The 16,299-nt window shown below is 37.7% G+C and overlaps 1 protein-coding gene across 3 annotated transcripts in view; it reads left to right on the top strand.

The window, feature by feature from the left end:
• The window catches only part of Prkg1 (protein kinase cGMP-dependent 1), a 1,122,235-nt gene that overhangs the window by 1,063,871 nt on the left and 42,065 nt on the right, over positions 1–16,299 (top strand). For all 3 annotated transcript variants that reach the window (XM_041660894.1, XM_041660893.1, XM_041660895.1), the window contains one exon: positions 14,536–14,632. In XM_041660894.1, the coding sequence (XP_041516828.1) occupies positions 14,536–14,632 (97 nt within the window). The remainder of the gene's footprint in view (positions 1–14,535; positions 14,633–16,299) is intronic.

Consider the following 16,299-nt stretch of genomic DNA (forward strand, 5'->3'; position numbering starts at 1 on the left):
CTTCATCATCTCTAGCAATATCGGATTGTCTTCTCACTTTTGAACCCATCAATGTGCTGGTAACTTCCAGGTTTATATTTCCAGGCTAGATTCTGTTTTCCAACATCAGCCTTCTAGACACCTTCATATAGATATATCATATAGATATATCATATATAATATATATATTATATATATATAAATCACAACCACTCTTGATCCAAACCTGTTTTTCTTATAGCTTCTCAACTTCAGTAACTCAAACTCAGTTGTTTCTGTCTTGAGCCTCAAGTGTAATAACCATTCTCTGCCTTTTCCTTTTATTCGCTTCTCATGTTGCTGATGCTATTTTAAAGCTACTTGTGGAAGCAGCCCCAGTTAAGCTGCATCTTCCCCTACGGAGGTTACTCAAAGGCTTGTGTCCATCATCTTCTTCACCTGTGCTCTGATTTCTACCCTCCTGGAGGCAATCTCAAATATAAATTAGAAGGTGAGAACAGACCATGTTCTGCTTTTTAAGGGCTTCCTTTTGGGAATCAGTCAACTCCCTAATGTTCTAGAAAGCACTAGACAATTTACACCCCTTCCACCACCTTTTCCCCAATCTCATTCTTTCTCCCCATTGCTGCTTCTGCTGTCCTCGCCTCTATGGTAACCTTGCTAATTATAGCACACACCAGGTAGAGCCCTGCCGTGGGGCAACTGCAGTTTCCGTTTCTTCTACCCAGATTCCACAGGGCTTACTCTTCTCCTTCTCAGTGAGCTACCAGGTCTCTGGGTAAAATTGTAGCCCCAGTGCCTGTTTTGGCACTGTTATTCAGAACATTTACCACAGTTAATGCATACATTTTTGTTTAATTTTCTCCTCCATCAGCATGTAAGCCATATGAGGGTTGAGTTTTTCTTTTCTCTATTTTGTACACATTTGTGACCCAGTGAGTATCTATAAGGGTACCTGGAATATTCGTGTTTTATTAATAATTTAAAGAACGGCCGGATCCTACTGAAAACACATAATTTGAATTCGATTTTGACCGTAGTATTCAGATTGCTTGCTATCCAGAATGACTTCAAAGATTTTTATTTTACTTTGCCTTAGTGGGTTCAGGTTCCTTACCTCAGTCTGCCAAATGCCTTTCAGCACAGCAGACTCGGATAATGTGTCACTGTGTAGTGTCTCATTGGTAAATTATGTCAAGATTACACAGTTTTCATGGAGTCTGTCCCTCACAGGAAAATTATGTTTTTGTCAACCTAGGGATAATTGCTGTTACCCTTAGACAACTGGTTTCTATTTTAAAATATGTAGGGCAAAGGTGATGCCAACCTTGAAAATGCCCTTTGTTGTTCCAAGTCAATTGTTCCATTATTTCTAGGCCAAAAATAACGAGTGAAAAAGAATGCCGTGGACAGACTATCACAGGTCAAACCTGTTCCGAGCAGGTTTTCATAGCTGAATTCTCAACGACAGTATGGTACCAGCCTCATGGCCGGTTCACAGACACTCCAGAGCAGAAACAAACCGTTATATTCTTTCGGAACTAGTAGGCACCGCTATAGTTCATACAGGTACATCCATAGTCCATGGAAAAATATGGAAAATATTGAAACCAAGGTAGTCGTAATCGCAATAGATTGTAAAGTTTGTTGAGATTGCCCTTGAAAATGCACAGAATGATAGCTTAATAAATTCCTATAATATTAAACTGAAGTGGGCAAATAAAAAATTTACAAGAAATCTCATTTCTTGTTGATACCACATTGATTACTGGAATAAAGATACAGTTGCAGAATATTAACCCCGGTCCTTAGAGAAACTTAACAAAACTGAGATATCTGGTTTATTTTAATTGATGAATTATCACAATAGAAAGCACCATGAAGAAGAGCTATATCCAAATTTCTGTCACATTGTTTGTAAGCTTTTAGTTTTATCTCACTGGAAAACTGAGAAGGAAATGTGGCTCATTTATTAATATTCAATTATAACACTAAAAGTCTCTTATTCTTGGCATATGTAATGCATTCCATATGTGGTATTATATTATTTTATAATATAATAAAGTAATATATAATATAATTAAAATATATTCCATTTAGGAATGAAGTGCGAGTTGAACAGAAAGTAAAATCCAGTACGTGTAGACCATCTGAGAACATAGATAATAGAAATAGTTTCTGTATGTAGCATGAAAACCAGAGGGATGCAAAGGCGGGTTTACAGCAGAGAGGCAGCCACTTCCCGCTGCAGGCTGAAGGCTCCTTGCACGCTGTTATGCTCCCGGCAATGATAGCAGATTGTGTGATAAGCAATGAAACGCTGATAACTTCCGTGTTCCTTCTTAACTTTATGTTTCTGCTTTCAGATCTCCCTCCCCTTCCAGCGGAAGTTAGAGATGCCATAGCTTTAATGTCTGTTCTAGCCGCAAAACTCAGTGCTCACTTTCCGTTAGAAAACCTAAAGCAGGTGGTATGCAATTTCTCTTGATTCGGAATTCTTTAAAGGCAAGTAAGTTTGAAACTCAGGTGGGGGCGGCTTAGCTGGAACCATAGCCCAATGCCATTTTCCTGAATCGAACCCATGTTCCGCCAGTGCAGTCTGAGTAGCCCTCGCTCTCAATCACATCCCCGCCATAGTCATTGTGGCCTCATTATCATCGACTCTCTAAAATGCCCACATGATGCTTGCTTGCTTCTGACTTGGATTTTCAATGGGAATTAAAAGTGTGGGGTGAAGAGGCAGCAGTTAAGAGATTTGAGCCAATCTGTTGCTAAAAAGAAGACATCTGGTCTGGAAGGTGGGGGATCTGAACCAAAAGGAAAAGAGATCATGGGCTTAAGTTCTTTGGAAAAATCTTGGCTCAGAAGGCCAGATTTTCCCACTTGTGTCAACCAGGTAAATGTTTGTCTTTTAATGGAAGAATGTCACTCAGGAATGAAAGGCAGATGCTGTAGGACGCTCTTCGCTTTGGGCTGTTACTGTGTGTTGCCTGTGTCGATGGTGCCCCCTACATAGGGACCTTGTATGGAAGGGCACGGCAGTGCCAGGCACGTATGCAGCTGTTCAACCACAGTGAAACACATGAACATGGACTGATGACAACAGGGTTGTACTTAAAGTGAAGATACTGTGCTTCTTTATGTCTGCATGGGGGACTCTTGATCCAAGTAGAATCTGTAACAATACAGACCAGGCTCTTCCAGTCAGCACTGCTGTGTGGAAATGGATGGGAGATGATAGTTTCTAGAACAAGCAATAACAAGCCATCTGCAATAAGTGATTTCCAAAACCTCATGGTATCAGTTTCATCTCCAAAGCATTAGTCTACTGATGATTGTTTTTCCACTGATGGGGAAGGGTCCCCAGGCAAAATTAATTGTATTGTATATTCATAACACCGCAAAGAAACTCCTGTGACATGGTAAAAAAAAATTGCAAATATACTTTGAAGGACTCTGAATAAGGAAATGCATCTTTTGTCCCTTTTTTTCTTCTATTGTCATTTGTCAGTAAACCTTGAAGAAAGAATTTCTCTGTGTGTTTCTTTAATTTGTTTTATCTTCCAAATTTTACCTCTGGGGATGATCCCTTAATAAACACCATGCAGTCGAGTGAAGACATTATAAATCTTGTAAGGACTTTAATCAAGGAGTGTTTAAAATTATTTGCCAAAGGCAGCAAGAGAACCGATCTGACATTCAGCCTTCCCAGTATAAAAGATCTACTGACAAATATCTGGTCAAAAAGAGGCAGCTATGGTGTTTACTGGCATGTTGCAAGGGAACTAATGATGTCCTTTGTGCCTATGGGTCTTGGCAAGACATTCACTGTTTCCTAATGAACATGGGTCTTCATGCTGGCTCCCAGGAAGGTTTTCATACTGAGTAAGCTCTGGAAAATGACAGACACGTGTTTACAGGAACGGGTCACTGAGTAGCTTCTTGGAAACTCTAACCTGAGCAATGATTTGTCCTCAGTGGGTCATTTACAGAACAGCGAATGCCTCTTGAGAATCTGTCTCAGTCATTTCCAGGCTCTGGATTGCGAAGGTTGTTACCTGACTCTTGTCTGTTGTCTGGCTCTGGTATGGTGATGTATCATCTCTGTCTCACAAACTCAGGAAATAGATGAAGGTAAGGATCTTGTTGGGAAGCAATATCAGGACTTTGTGTCTTTCTTATGTCTATTTGAATCCTCACAAACTCTGTGCTTTCTGAAAGCAAAGTAGACATGAATAGCATGTTAAATTTAAATTTCCAAAAGAGACCCTCAGCTACCCCTGCTATAAAAAGGTCTGGAATAGATTGTAGGAGCCACAAACTTCATTTATTACATATAACAAAATTTTCAGCTTACTTTATTTGACAGCAACAAATCAAAAATTTTGAAAAATTAAAATGGTAAAAGCAGTCTAATTGTGATATGCTGCAGCAGTTGCAAATGTCACCCACTATCCCAGAAACAACACAAGTCATAATTACAACATTCCGAATGAAGAAATTGAATTCTAGAGAAGGAATGATTACATATTATTGATAGCTCCGATCCCATATGTTCCTAAATTAATTCATTTCTATGTACTAACATCTGTTTGTCAACCAAATGTACTGTAGATCATACAGGTGGACTAAGAGAGTTTTAGACTGGATCAAAATACATAGACAGAAAATTTAGGCATTTGGTAATAATTAGAAATGACTAAAATGACATCTTACATATAATTAAGATGCATCACAGGTACTGATCATCTTTCAAAAGTTGTTCATAATGTTTATCTTTATTTTAACTCCATGTTATTTAATCTCATCTAACATTTCCTACAACCTAAGGAAGCAGATTCGATTCTCCTGCTGATTAAATAGAAATGGATGAAGTTTCTTCCCCCCCCCCCCCCATGTTAAGTGAGCAGCAGAGCTCAGGTTTGCCCAACTGGCTTCCAAGGACATGTTTCAGCCGTGGGATAGCACTACCTCCTGAGCTATTCCCTGTTTCCATGAACATATGACAAGTACAGGCCTAACAAATTTGACTGTCTTGATAGCTCAAAGAATTTAGTGATGGAAAGTCGGATGGGTTTCTTGGTTATCCAAAGATGATACTTAATATATGATTAACTAACAGTGACTACCATCAAAGTGTTGTTGGTGCATTCTTAGAGATAACTGGGGGTCAACCTCTGAACTTTCTCCTGTGTCCATAATTATTTAATTGGTAGAAAGGAGAATATATATATATATATATATATATATATATATATATATATATATAGCATTCTAGGCTTTGGAGAATGTGTTTCAGAATAGAACATAATTGTTTGTGGACTAGATTATCTACTTTGCTTTTAATGGTTGAGTGAAATCCATGAGATTACAAGAAAAGATAAACTTCAAAAATAAAATAAAATTTGTGGATCATCCTATCCCTTACGGATATTGGATAATAGGTATTACTGTTAAAAGCATATTCAAATTTGTTTCAAAGTTCTTGGATCAAGAAGGCATCCTATTCAGTTTACATTCCATAACTTTTATAGCTTAGATTTATGCTTGAAGAGTCTGTTTATTAGCAATTTTAATACACTATTACTTTAAGTAACACATCTCATTCACTTACTCACCTAATAAATGGTTTATCTCTGAAAAAATTCACAGTACTGTGTTCAAGAGAGACAAATCTTGCTAAAATTCTTCATTTTAATTTACTATATACATTTCTAGATATGCTTAAAGAGGCTTGCTTATACTCGAATGTTGGCAGCTTGAGACCTAAATTTCCAATAATTCTTATTGTTTGTTGCTTAAACCTTTGGTTCCCAGTCAGCAAGTAACATCCTACAAATACTCTAGATAATAAAAACCTTTCAGATCTTTTTACGAAAGAGAGATTGAGTCTTTCCAAGCACCAAGCACAGGCTTGAGCAAAGTTTAGGAAAGCAGTGATCATTTAGCTCCCTCTCAGAAGGAAATGACCTCCCCTCCCGACAGTCCCCAACAAGAGTCCCTGGCTTCCTTTTAGCTTACTTCACTGGACACCTGCTCGCAGGTGCCAACTCACTCTGTAAGTTTCTAAGGCATACGCCTCCAGCTCAGTAAACTCCTATTACATGGACAGAAGGAGGGTTTTTGGCAGTCTGTATATCTATAGTCTCTGCAGTAGTAAGAAGGCAACTTGAACTGATGATGCAAACAGATATGATCTTCTGGAATGTGAAGGGGGCTACTTATGCACACATTGTTAACCCTGGGAAAGACGGGCAGCAAACAAAGGTGGTATTCCCACCATTTTTTGCAGCACGCATTGTCAAGAGCCTGTGATTGCAAATCAATCCACCTAGGCCATGCAGACTTGGTCACTAAAGAGACTTGAGACGATGAACTTGTGTGAGGAAGGGGAAGTCAGAAAAGATAAGTAAAAACAAGATATAGCCAGAAGGTAAGACTTCCTCTGCAAAATATGCAAGAGTAAGGAAACCAAATGCTAAAGCTCTTCTCTTTTTGTTAAATGTCATAAAGGTTGTGGTGGGTCTGAATGGCCCTTTCCAATTTCTTGAATCTTATTACATTTACTAATTATTTAAAATTGAGAATGATTTGGCAGTTTCAATAAGGTGTGTGTGTCCAAGAGAGTGAGAAATGAAGTAATAACAGTATTCCTTCAAACTCACAGTTCACATGGAAATGAAATTTGATAAGGTATCTATTCTAAATCTCCATGACTGAAGAGCATGTTTTAAAGAAGCGACTGCATATAATTAATATTTACATTTATGGAAAACAAAAACAGCTGCCATTTTAGTCTTGGACTATTCCACTGTCCTTCTATTCCTGTGACCTAGGTAAGGGTGCATGAAAAAACACAAGGACATGGTTCTTATTATTTTGTTTTCATGGTAGTACATATTTATTTAATAAATTAGTCAAAAGAAATACAAATTCCTCTCAAATTGTATAAATCTTTGAAAATTATTAGTTGTAATTGCATGTTGAACATGTATTTCCAATTTTCAGTATATATCAGCATTCTTGCACTAGTTTCTTTACAAATATTTCTCTATTATTAAATAAGACTTTAAGTGTCTTTAAGCACCAATATACTTTCACACTGGAACCCTTTTATGTAACTTGAATATCCACATGCCTGATATCATTATAGGCTAGAACTCAAGTACATAGATATAGGTAGGCATAATTATCATTATTTCAGAAAAAAAACTGTTGCTCAAATATATTTTATAACTATTATACTTTTCCTTGTTAAACTTATCTGGATGTTATAAAACCTACAGATGTATAACCCAGTAGTTTAAAAAAAATTTACAGGTCACATGCCAGTCTCCAATCCTGAGGTCTGTCTCACTTGGCCAGATTATTTCATATCTCCAGAATTAGGTTTTTTTTTTTTTAGAAATGTATAGGTTGAATTGGATGGACATCAATGGTGTTGATGGAGATCTTGAACAATGTCACTATTTTAATGCTCTGATTTTTTTTAAAAAGCCTTTCTAAAATTACGTGATTATTTTTCCTATTTTTTAAAGAAATTTAATTCATTCAATAAGTGTAAAAATACCCTGTGATAAGAATCAGCAAAATGTTCTGGCCTAATTCTGTTACTTATTTTAAAAATCAATTATTATTTCACACCTGAAAGAGCCAGTTAAAAACAATCGAAAGAATTTGTTGCCTCATTGATATAGAGAACCAGCAGGAATAATTTAGCTGAGAGAATTCTTCTATTTCTTAGAAAAAAGCTGTGCTTACATGCACAGTCTTTGCATGACTGTGTCTCTGAAGCAAATGTGTGTCGCCTGCCCCTCCTCAAGGGACACACGTGAAAAGTAAATAAAAGCATTTTATGACTTGATTGATTAAATAAGTCAACGTATGTATTTGAAGTCTATGGTTATAAAAATCATAGTTTGGGATGTAGAGACAGTGAACTAAAGGTATATCCAAAGAAGAGGCTGCACTTTCAGAAGAAAACTGACCCAAAGAAATAATTAAGATTTGTTAAATTAATTTTGCACCTTTTATTTCTTCAAGCTATTCTCTCTTCTACTAAAGCAATACTAGTTTTATCTTGATTCTATATGAAAAAAATCCATTAGGAGCTATCCTTTGGGTTTAAATTTTTAGAGTAATATTTCTTATGCTTAAGGCTTCTTCTGGAAATTCTATATAGTAAAAGAAAATTTTTATAATTTTTATTTAAAAAACTTGATTCAACAAGAAAATAACTCTCATTACTAACAGCCTACAAAATCATTTACTCTCCTCTCGATGTATTAAAAAAAGTTACTTTCATGCCTAATTTCAAAATATACTTTTAAAATGGCAGCTAAGTAAGAGATGGCTGATAACTCCATGTTTACTTGCTATACTTGTTTAACTTCTAATATTTAAGAATCAAGGGTGTATGATATGTAGCTCCTGATACTTTATACCTGTACATAGTTTAAGCCGCACTGTAACACAGAGTTACCTGTGGTTCAAATTCAAATTCTATCTGTGCTGAGTAGGTACGTAAGCACCGTTGTTCTCATTTCGATGCTGCTTTCTCTATGTGTGGATATAATTTTTTTACTACATTTTTATTTATTTCACCACACAAACTATTCAACACACTAAATTCTATGAAGTCAGAAACTAGTATACCATGACATATTTTGTATGCAATTAAATCCTCATGACCAGTTTTATAGTTTACATTTATCATAGACTAAGGCTGTGTCTTCTACCTGTCAATCCCATTTCTGAAACATCTCACTCCTTGAAAACATACTTCTGTATAAATGTATCTGTAAATTCCACTGATCTCTTATGGCATGCAAAATGTGCGCAGATAGTTCTTAGACACTTGCCTGGTGGCTTTGAGAGCTTGGATTCTGACTTGAACTCACAATGAATTCACGCATATTTTCCTGGGTGTCCATCTTCAATATCTCTAAGGGTACCTCAACATTAAAGATATGAAGACTTGGAAGGTCAAAGTCATGGACAGAGACAGAACCACGAGTCATGAGCTTTCATCTTTTAGCTCTTGTGTTCTCTTATGTCATTATTGAATCCCAAGTAGACATTTTCTTCTGATTATATCCCTTGTTATTAGATGCACAGAAGGATATAATTTAGTTATTGATTAGAATACATCCATGTTTACTGAAACACTTTATTTTTATAGATTTCCCCAAGAACTGCTAAACCGGAACTCAATAGCAATATAAATGCACTCAAGAGCAGATGAGTCCAGGCAAAGCCAAGAAATGTAATCTGTGTGTGGATCCAGAGATTCTGAGGCCTTGGATAGTCTTCCTCTGGGGATCAAATTTCTGAAGTTAGTTTTGATGGCAGATAAAGTGAATTAAAACAAACAGGGTCATATTCACTTTGTTCAAATGGTTCTTAATTACTCATCGTACTATATTTCGGTCACTTCACCTTTACTTAAAAGTATACATAATTTTGTCTGCTTTATCAAATGATGTATAAATATTTGTTATTATAATTATAAATAGAAAAATAAGTAGTGGTAAGTCCCATAAGTTTGTTTCTGGATGAATCACTTGTCCAGTTTCTGAGACACAGAGAAACATGTTGACTAGTTTAATAATAAGTAATGAGCTGTCGCATCCAATTATTTTAATTCAAAAATTGCAGTAATTTGCATAGATGCTCTGTGAGAACCAGAAGCAGCTGTGATGGTTAGTAAGGAACTCCTAGTTCTGACTCCAGGCTGCTAGGAATGGAAGAACTGGAAATGTAAAGACTAGTATCTGCTGCCTAAGAAATACAAGTAAAATAAGTGCAAATGAGCGCTCATAGAAAGAGGAGAGGAAGAGGCAGGGGCGAGAGAATTGTGGGTGGTCCAGGCTGCGTGTCCTGGTCTCACCTCCACACCATTAGCTTTTCAGCTTCACTACTTCAGGAACACCTGTGGCATAAAAGGGAAATTGAAAAGGGAGTAAAATTCAGGGCAATTTTGTTCTTTTCCAGCAGGTCGTAACGGTCTGACAGTTCACGGTTTAACAAATCACATGTAAGGATTAACAATACTCTATTGTTTCTAATCGCTACAGTCCCTCAGGAATTTTATCATCAGGAATGTCTGCAAAATGACACATTCTTTCTGCCTGCCTCACTCAACACACGTAGTTTCTTGTATAGACATTTTTTTTTCTTTTTTATTTGTCTGTTACAGTTTTGCTTATTCATTTTATATGTTTGCTGGGAATTGAAACTGGTGTCTCAGACTTGCTAAGCATATACTTCATCTCTAAACCATACTCTAAATTCTATTTGTGCTCTATTGATCTATTTATGTGTTTATAGGCTTTGGATCAATGTCACTGAAACTTGTATACCAGTATTTGCACTTTTCTGGAGAAACATGTCCATAAGTTTCACCCCATTACTAAGTTAATAATAATAATTTTAAGTGAGTGGCTCACACTAACTTTAGAGCAATTAGAGAATATATTTTATAGCTCTGTTATAGTATAAGTAACCAAACACTGAGGACTATACATGTTGCTAAAATGGATTTCTATTAAACACTGGGCTACTGCCTTCCCATTAACACTGTACAACATGTGAACACATTACCATACCTAATTCCTTGGACCCGAGCCTCCCCACAGCAGTTTAACTAAAAACTTAGACTGGACACAATTTGTTTTTGATAAAAAATATTTGATAAATAACTGTTTACTTAGTTTCTTTCTCATTTAAACTTTATCAGCTCTAATGAAATTTGAAGATCATTGAGATAAAACCTCAAGGGAAAGAATGGTTATATCCCTCCCATTGGGGACAATAAAGTAAAAGACCGAAAAGAAAATCACAGCTGAGCATCTTTAGAAGTCCTTCACACAACCTTGTTCATGTTTAAAAGTTGTTGGCTCCCAAGGGAACATGTGAAAAGTCTCTGGGATGAAGCTACTACTCTTTAATAAATCTAAGTGAGAAAAAAAGTGACCACATCTAAAGTAATATGCAATTCATAGCATTCCTTGGGTCGGAAAAGATAAAGAGCCTCTGTATGGTTTGAACTGTCCAAGAATTAGCCCCTGACACAAATAGAAAGAGAGTGGAAGAGCAAGCCTCCTTTAAAATATAGCTCATCAATATTAAGATCATATCATCAGGGAACATTATAATAGCAGAGTAATTAATAAAGACTAGCAAAGTGTAATTACGATGATTTCAGTAATCACAGTGTTTCTAGTGAGTGGGAACATATATATATGTAATATATATATGCTAATGGATTTTCATAACTAAAGAAAAATATCTGCTACTTCAGAGAAAATTTACTATATCCCTCTCGTTAGTTGAAATACTTTTAGTGACCAACAAGATAGGTAAGCACGCTTAAGAACTTCATAATCTTTCTACTTTGTATGAGCTATTTATTGGTGTATGTATGCATGCGTGTGTGTGCATTTATGTGCATGTGTATATGCATGCATGTGTGTGTATGTCCTGGGTGAGTATAGACATTTACGTGTGAAGATAGAAGGTCAACTTTTAGAAGTGGTTCTTGGAATTAAACTAGGGTTGTCAGGTTTGTTTTGCAAGCACTGTTCTGATGCATCTGATCAGATCTGTTCTGATCCAACTGATCCATCTCACTGGCCCTAATTATTTATTTGCTAACATTTTAAGCTGCTAGTCATTACAGAACAATTGTTCATCTGATGATGGAGGGCCAAAAATTCAGGAGCCAAAACTTCATGCCAGGTTCCACCACCCCTGCTTCTCTGGTCTAATTTAATTCTCACTCGGATTCAGAAGCTGCTGTTGGAACTGGTTGGAGCTTTGAGAATGTTTAGACTTTTGGGGTTCATCACCGATTATGAATTGAGTCACTGGGAGTTTCACAAAATGAAGACTTTTGGTACCAAAAGTTCTAGAAATAGTTGTTTCATTTGGTTATAGCATGGCTCTGACTACTTTTGAAAGACCTCAGGGAGCTTTGATGTTCTGCCAAAGCTGGAATCACCTCACTCATTTTGATGCATTTTAGCCTACTACAAGGCCAAATTGAATGTTGGGGACTATTCAAGGATTTAAGTAATAATGTCATAAATTAAACAGATATAAGACGGTAATGCAATAGTCTGAGTGTGCCCTTTGTATACCTGAGATCTATACATCCAGAAAACACATTATTATTCAAAGATGTTCTTGTTACAAATATGTGGTTATATTAGTATTTACATGACATTTTAGTAAAGTGTTATATTCCACATCATATTTTAGATTAATAAAAATATAAAATATGCAAATCTTGTAGTCCATATACATAATCGCAATTCTGGAGAAGCTAAAGCAGGAGGGAGGACCATAGATTTAAAGGCAGCCCCTGCTTAAAAAGACCTCGTCTCAAAAAGTACACAAAGCCAAACAAGGCAAAAACCTAAAGGAAACAGCAAAGGTCTTGATTAATGGGTCAGCAGTTGATGTGATGTCTTAAAAATTCAGCACTGGATGAAGTTAGAACTGGCCACTGTTTAAATTTTTCCTTTCAGATCTTTTTCATGTTTGTTTTATGAGGCTGATAAAATAGCATGAATAGGAAGGTTTCAAAAATGTTTTTAAAACTCCATGTTTTTATAAAAGGTGTTTTTTGTTGTTCTGTTTAACGAAAATCAAAAACTGGAGCAATGCTATTAGGCATGTGGGCCTTTTAAGCCATCTTTGGGCTGGAGAGATGGTGCAGCGGTTAAGAGCACTGCCTGCTCTTCCAAAGGTCCTGAGTTCAATTCCTAGCAAACACATGGTGGCTCACAACCATCTGTAATGAGATCTGATGCCCATTGAGGAAGAGACCTGGTCAGTCATTCTCATCAGCTTAGACCATGAAACCCAATAAGGACAAGTTCAGCAGAGCCGCCATATATGGGCTGTCCATGCATGCTTCAACACTGCCAGGGCATAAGTTTAATTTCTCAGTCGTTTCATTTTTATCTAGACGACCAGGAAATATTTGACCACATATAAACCCTCATGGAGTCTGATCTCAACAGATGTCCTTTTAAGCACCTGTTGGAGTGAACTCTGCCACTGCCTCATTAAATGGGATGGAGTTTAACTTTCCCAAAGCAGATGGCAGTTGGAATGTTAGAAATGCGCATTTGTCCCTTATGTTCCGGTCTCGCTCACCAGCTCCTGGACCACTCTGGTGACCTTTGGATTTTGTCATTAATGTGAGAACTTTCAAACACTCTTGGATTCACCGGCTTTGTTTATAGAGTCTGATTCAAAGTAGCTGAACTCACACACTAAGCAAATGGAGACTAGTATTTTTCTGCTTGTTTTCACCCGCTCTGGGTTGTCTATCAGCAAGGGACGTTTTGTAAAAGTGTAACTGTAACTGTAAATTGAAGAGGGTTGAACGCTCGTCTTACATGTGCTTTGCGGTCTAACAACTTTTAAAGGTCTGTTTGATTACAACAGGGTAACGAAAAATGCCATAGAGTATAACACAGAAGGTGCCATGACTGTATAGAAAATGATCAAAGCTGTGTCCTCGAGTATATTTCCTCAAGTGTATTCTCCATGTCTGCACATAGTACAGTACTAGATTGAGTCCTATTGGCCTGAAGGTCAAAGGTCATACATAGGGATTTCAGCACTTTAGTTTTGAGACAGCTGAATGTGGTCCTGACCTAGCTTAGTCAGTGGGCCGATCCTCTTCATCTTTAAGCCTTCCTGCCCTTTCTAAAAACAGCAAGGCCTTTAACCAGGAGATATTTTAGGCAACGCATACTGTCTTCTCATTGGGTAGAAGAGTATTTTGGCCTCTTGCCTGCGTCAGATTGACACGTGTGCAGTTAGGTTTGGATGCTAGTCCCCGCTTCTCACCACTCATATAAAAACCTTGCAAACATAAAGACACGGGGCTTGCTAGCAGAGAGTCCGTGAGTAGATCTAAGTGGAGGAAAGACCTTTATCAGGGACGTGAATATGCTCCTGGGATCATCCATTGCAGACATTTGCACCTCAGTTCTCAGGTTTTCGGATCTGTTTTCCTAAGACCTAGCTGGGATTTCACTCCAGGGACGCCCTCGCTTGTCTCTGGATCCTGCCACTCTTGATAAGTACTGATAGAAGACACTGCCAATCTGTGGATAAGGGGAGCTAATGAGAAACTGCTATCTAAAACCTGCACAGCAAAAACCAAACCAAGCAAACCCAACACATCCAAAACAAATCCAAAAGAGAGCAACTCAGACAGTCCATGCTCGCAAGAAGACGCGTAGAAAAAACACCAAGATGTGACTGGTTTGTTACTGCGCTTATCAGTCACTTGGCTGGCAGGCACTGGATGCTCTGTGTTGTCTGTCTCTGCTTTGCAAAAACAAGTGCAAGCCTATGTTATTCTGTACAGCTGGGACCTAAAGTATGAGTGTGAGAAAACGCAGACTCTAAAAGCAGAATGGAGTTGACACGGGTAAAGCCGGTGCCGCAACCATTCCTTTCCAATGCACTCATACCTGGTACTCGTGTCTGCACCTCTAAGAAATTTCCATTTTTTCACATCAAAAAATCCAGATATGAAGCCGAAGCCGCCTTCTTCGCCAACCTGAAGCTGTCTGATTTCAACATCATCGACACCCTCGGAGTCGGAGGTTTCGGACGAGTAGAGCTGGTAGGTTGAATTTTCCTTAAGTGCTTTTCAAAGCCCTTCTTCCTCCTCGTGTGTTTCCCCAGCCTCAGATCTCTCTCTTTCTCTCCTTCCCTCTTTCACGTCTTCTTAGTCACCATTGTTGCACTAACAAAGGCCTGTCAGAGATTGCTTAACAAATCAGCTAAGATATGCAGCCAGAGGAGTCCAAACAAATTGCTTTGTAGAAAACTCTTTGTAGTGAATAAACGCTAACCACATTAGTTTACTGAGAAGTTGTAAATCACTTCCCCCCCCATTGTCTATGATTTTTTAATTCTTTCCTGAGTTCTGATAAGTGCTTACTAACTTAATTATTCTACAATTAAATTAATTTAAATGTAAACCCAGAAAAAGAAACTGGAATATATATATATATATATATATATATATTATATATATGGATAATTTTGTGATTCTACAATTGTAAGCACCTATTTAGTTTATAGTGATAATGGTTTGAATGTTTTATGTAGTTTATTTTACATTATTTATATTTAATATAATTTACTTCACTAGATAATAAATAGATACACGTGATGGACTGATGACATTTTCTTCATTTGTTGAGCATATTGTATGAAGCATGGTGTATGAATGTGGTATAAACTACATGAGAACATAACTCTATTTTGCATTTGTTTGAAATAGGAATTTTAAAACTGACTCATTGCAAGAAAAATTAAGGAAGGAAATATGTCCTGGTGACTGAGGTAGCTGCATTTGAGAGCCAGATTCACCTCCGCCTCTCTCTTCTGAGCATGAGGGAGTCCCTGATAGGAGATGCTAGTACAGTATGTTAGGAACTCCCCAGCACTGTGTGAAGTGCAGTCAACAGTTACTGTTGCCACCCCACCGAGGTCAGGAGGAATCCCTCCCATAAAAGTCAACTGACCCAGAGCTATTTTTACCTTTGTTTGTGTTGCTGTTCTGCTTTCTGGCTGTGACCCAAGGGAAGATGTCATTTGCTGGAGTATTAGGAAAGGTCTTAGCACTAAGGTGTGCACCCCCAAATCTGCGTTATCCTTCCTGTAATATGGGCTCTGATTAAACATCCAAAATGTGCCACTGTGTCTGGGAGGATCTCATGGTTGTTGATTATGGGTAGAAAATTCGAGTAAGGGTCCAGCAGACAGACAGGCAGTCAGGTAAATCTTCCTGCTTTCTGAATTTTGCTGACTAACTAACGGGGCCTGGCCTGGTTTGCTTCTGCTGCTGTGATAAACACCAGCCCCAAAGCCAATTTGGGAGGAAAATGTTTTGTGGGATTAACAGGTCCATAGTCCATATATATAAAGAACAGAATTCCTTGAGGGGTGATCCTCAATCTCTGGGTCACAACCTCTTTGAGTCACATATCAGATATCCTACATTACAACCAATAATAGTAGCAAAATTACAGTTATGAAGTAACAATGAAATAATTTTATGTTTGGGGATCACCACAACACGAGGGTCACAGCATGAGGAAGACTGGGAACCATTGCAGGAGAACATGATTCGGAGGCTTCCCTTAAAACTAGGTTTAAAGACTAAGGGCAGAGGAGGGGAGGATGGCCTTGTGGTTAGGAACACACACCTCCCAGCACCCATACTGACCTCCACCTCCAGGTGATGCTATGACCTCGCCTACCCTCTACAGACAATGTTCT

Source organism: Microtus oregoni, unplaced genomic scaffold (genome assembly GCF_018167655.1).
Source record: "Microtus oregoni isolate MIOR12 unplaced genomic scaffold, Mior012 000012F_ref0000307, whole genome shotgun sequence".
NCBI classification, from domain to species: Eukaryota; Metazoa; Chordata; class Mammalia; order Rodentia; family Cricetidae; genus Microtus; species Microtus oregoni.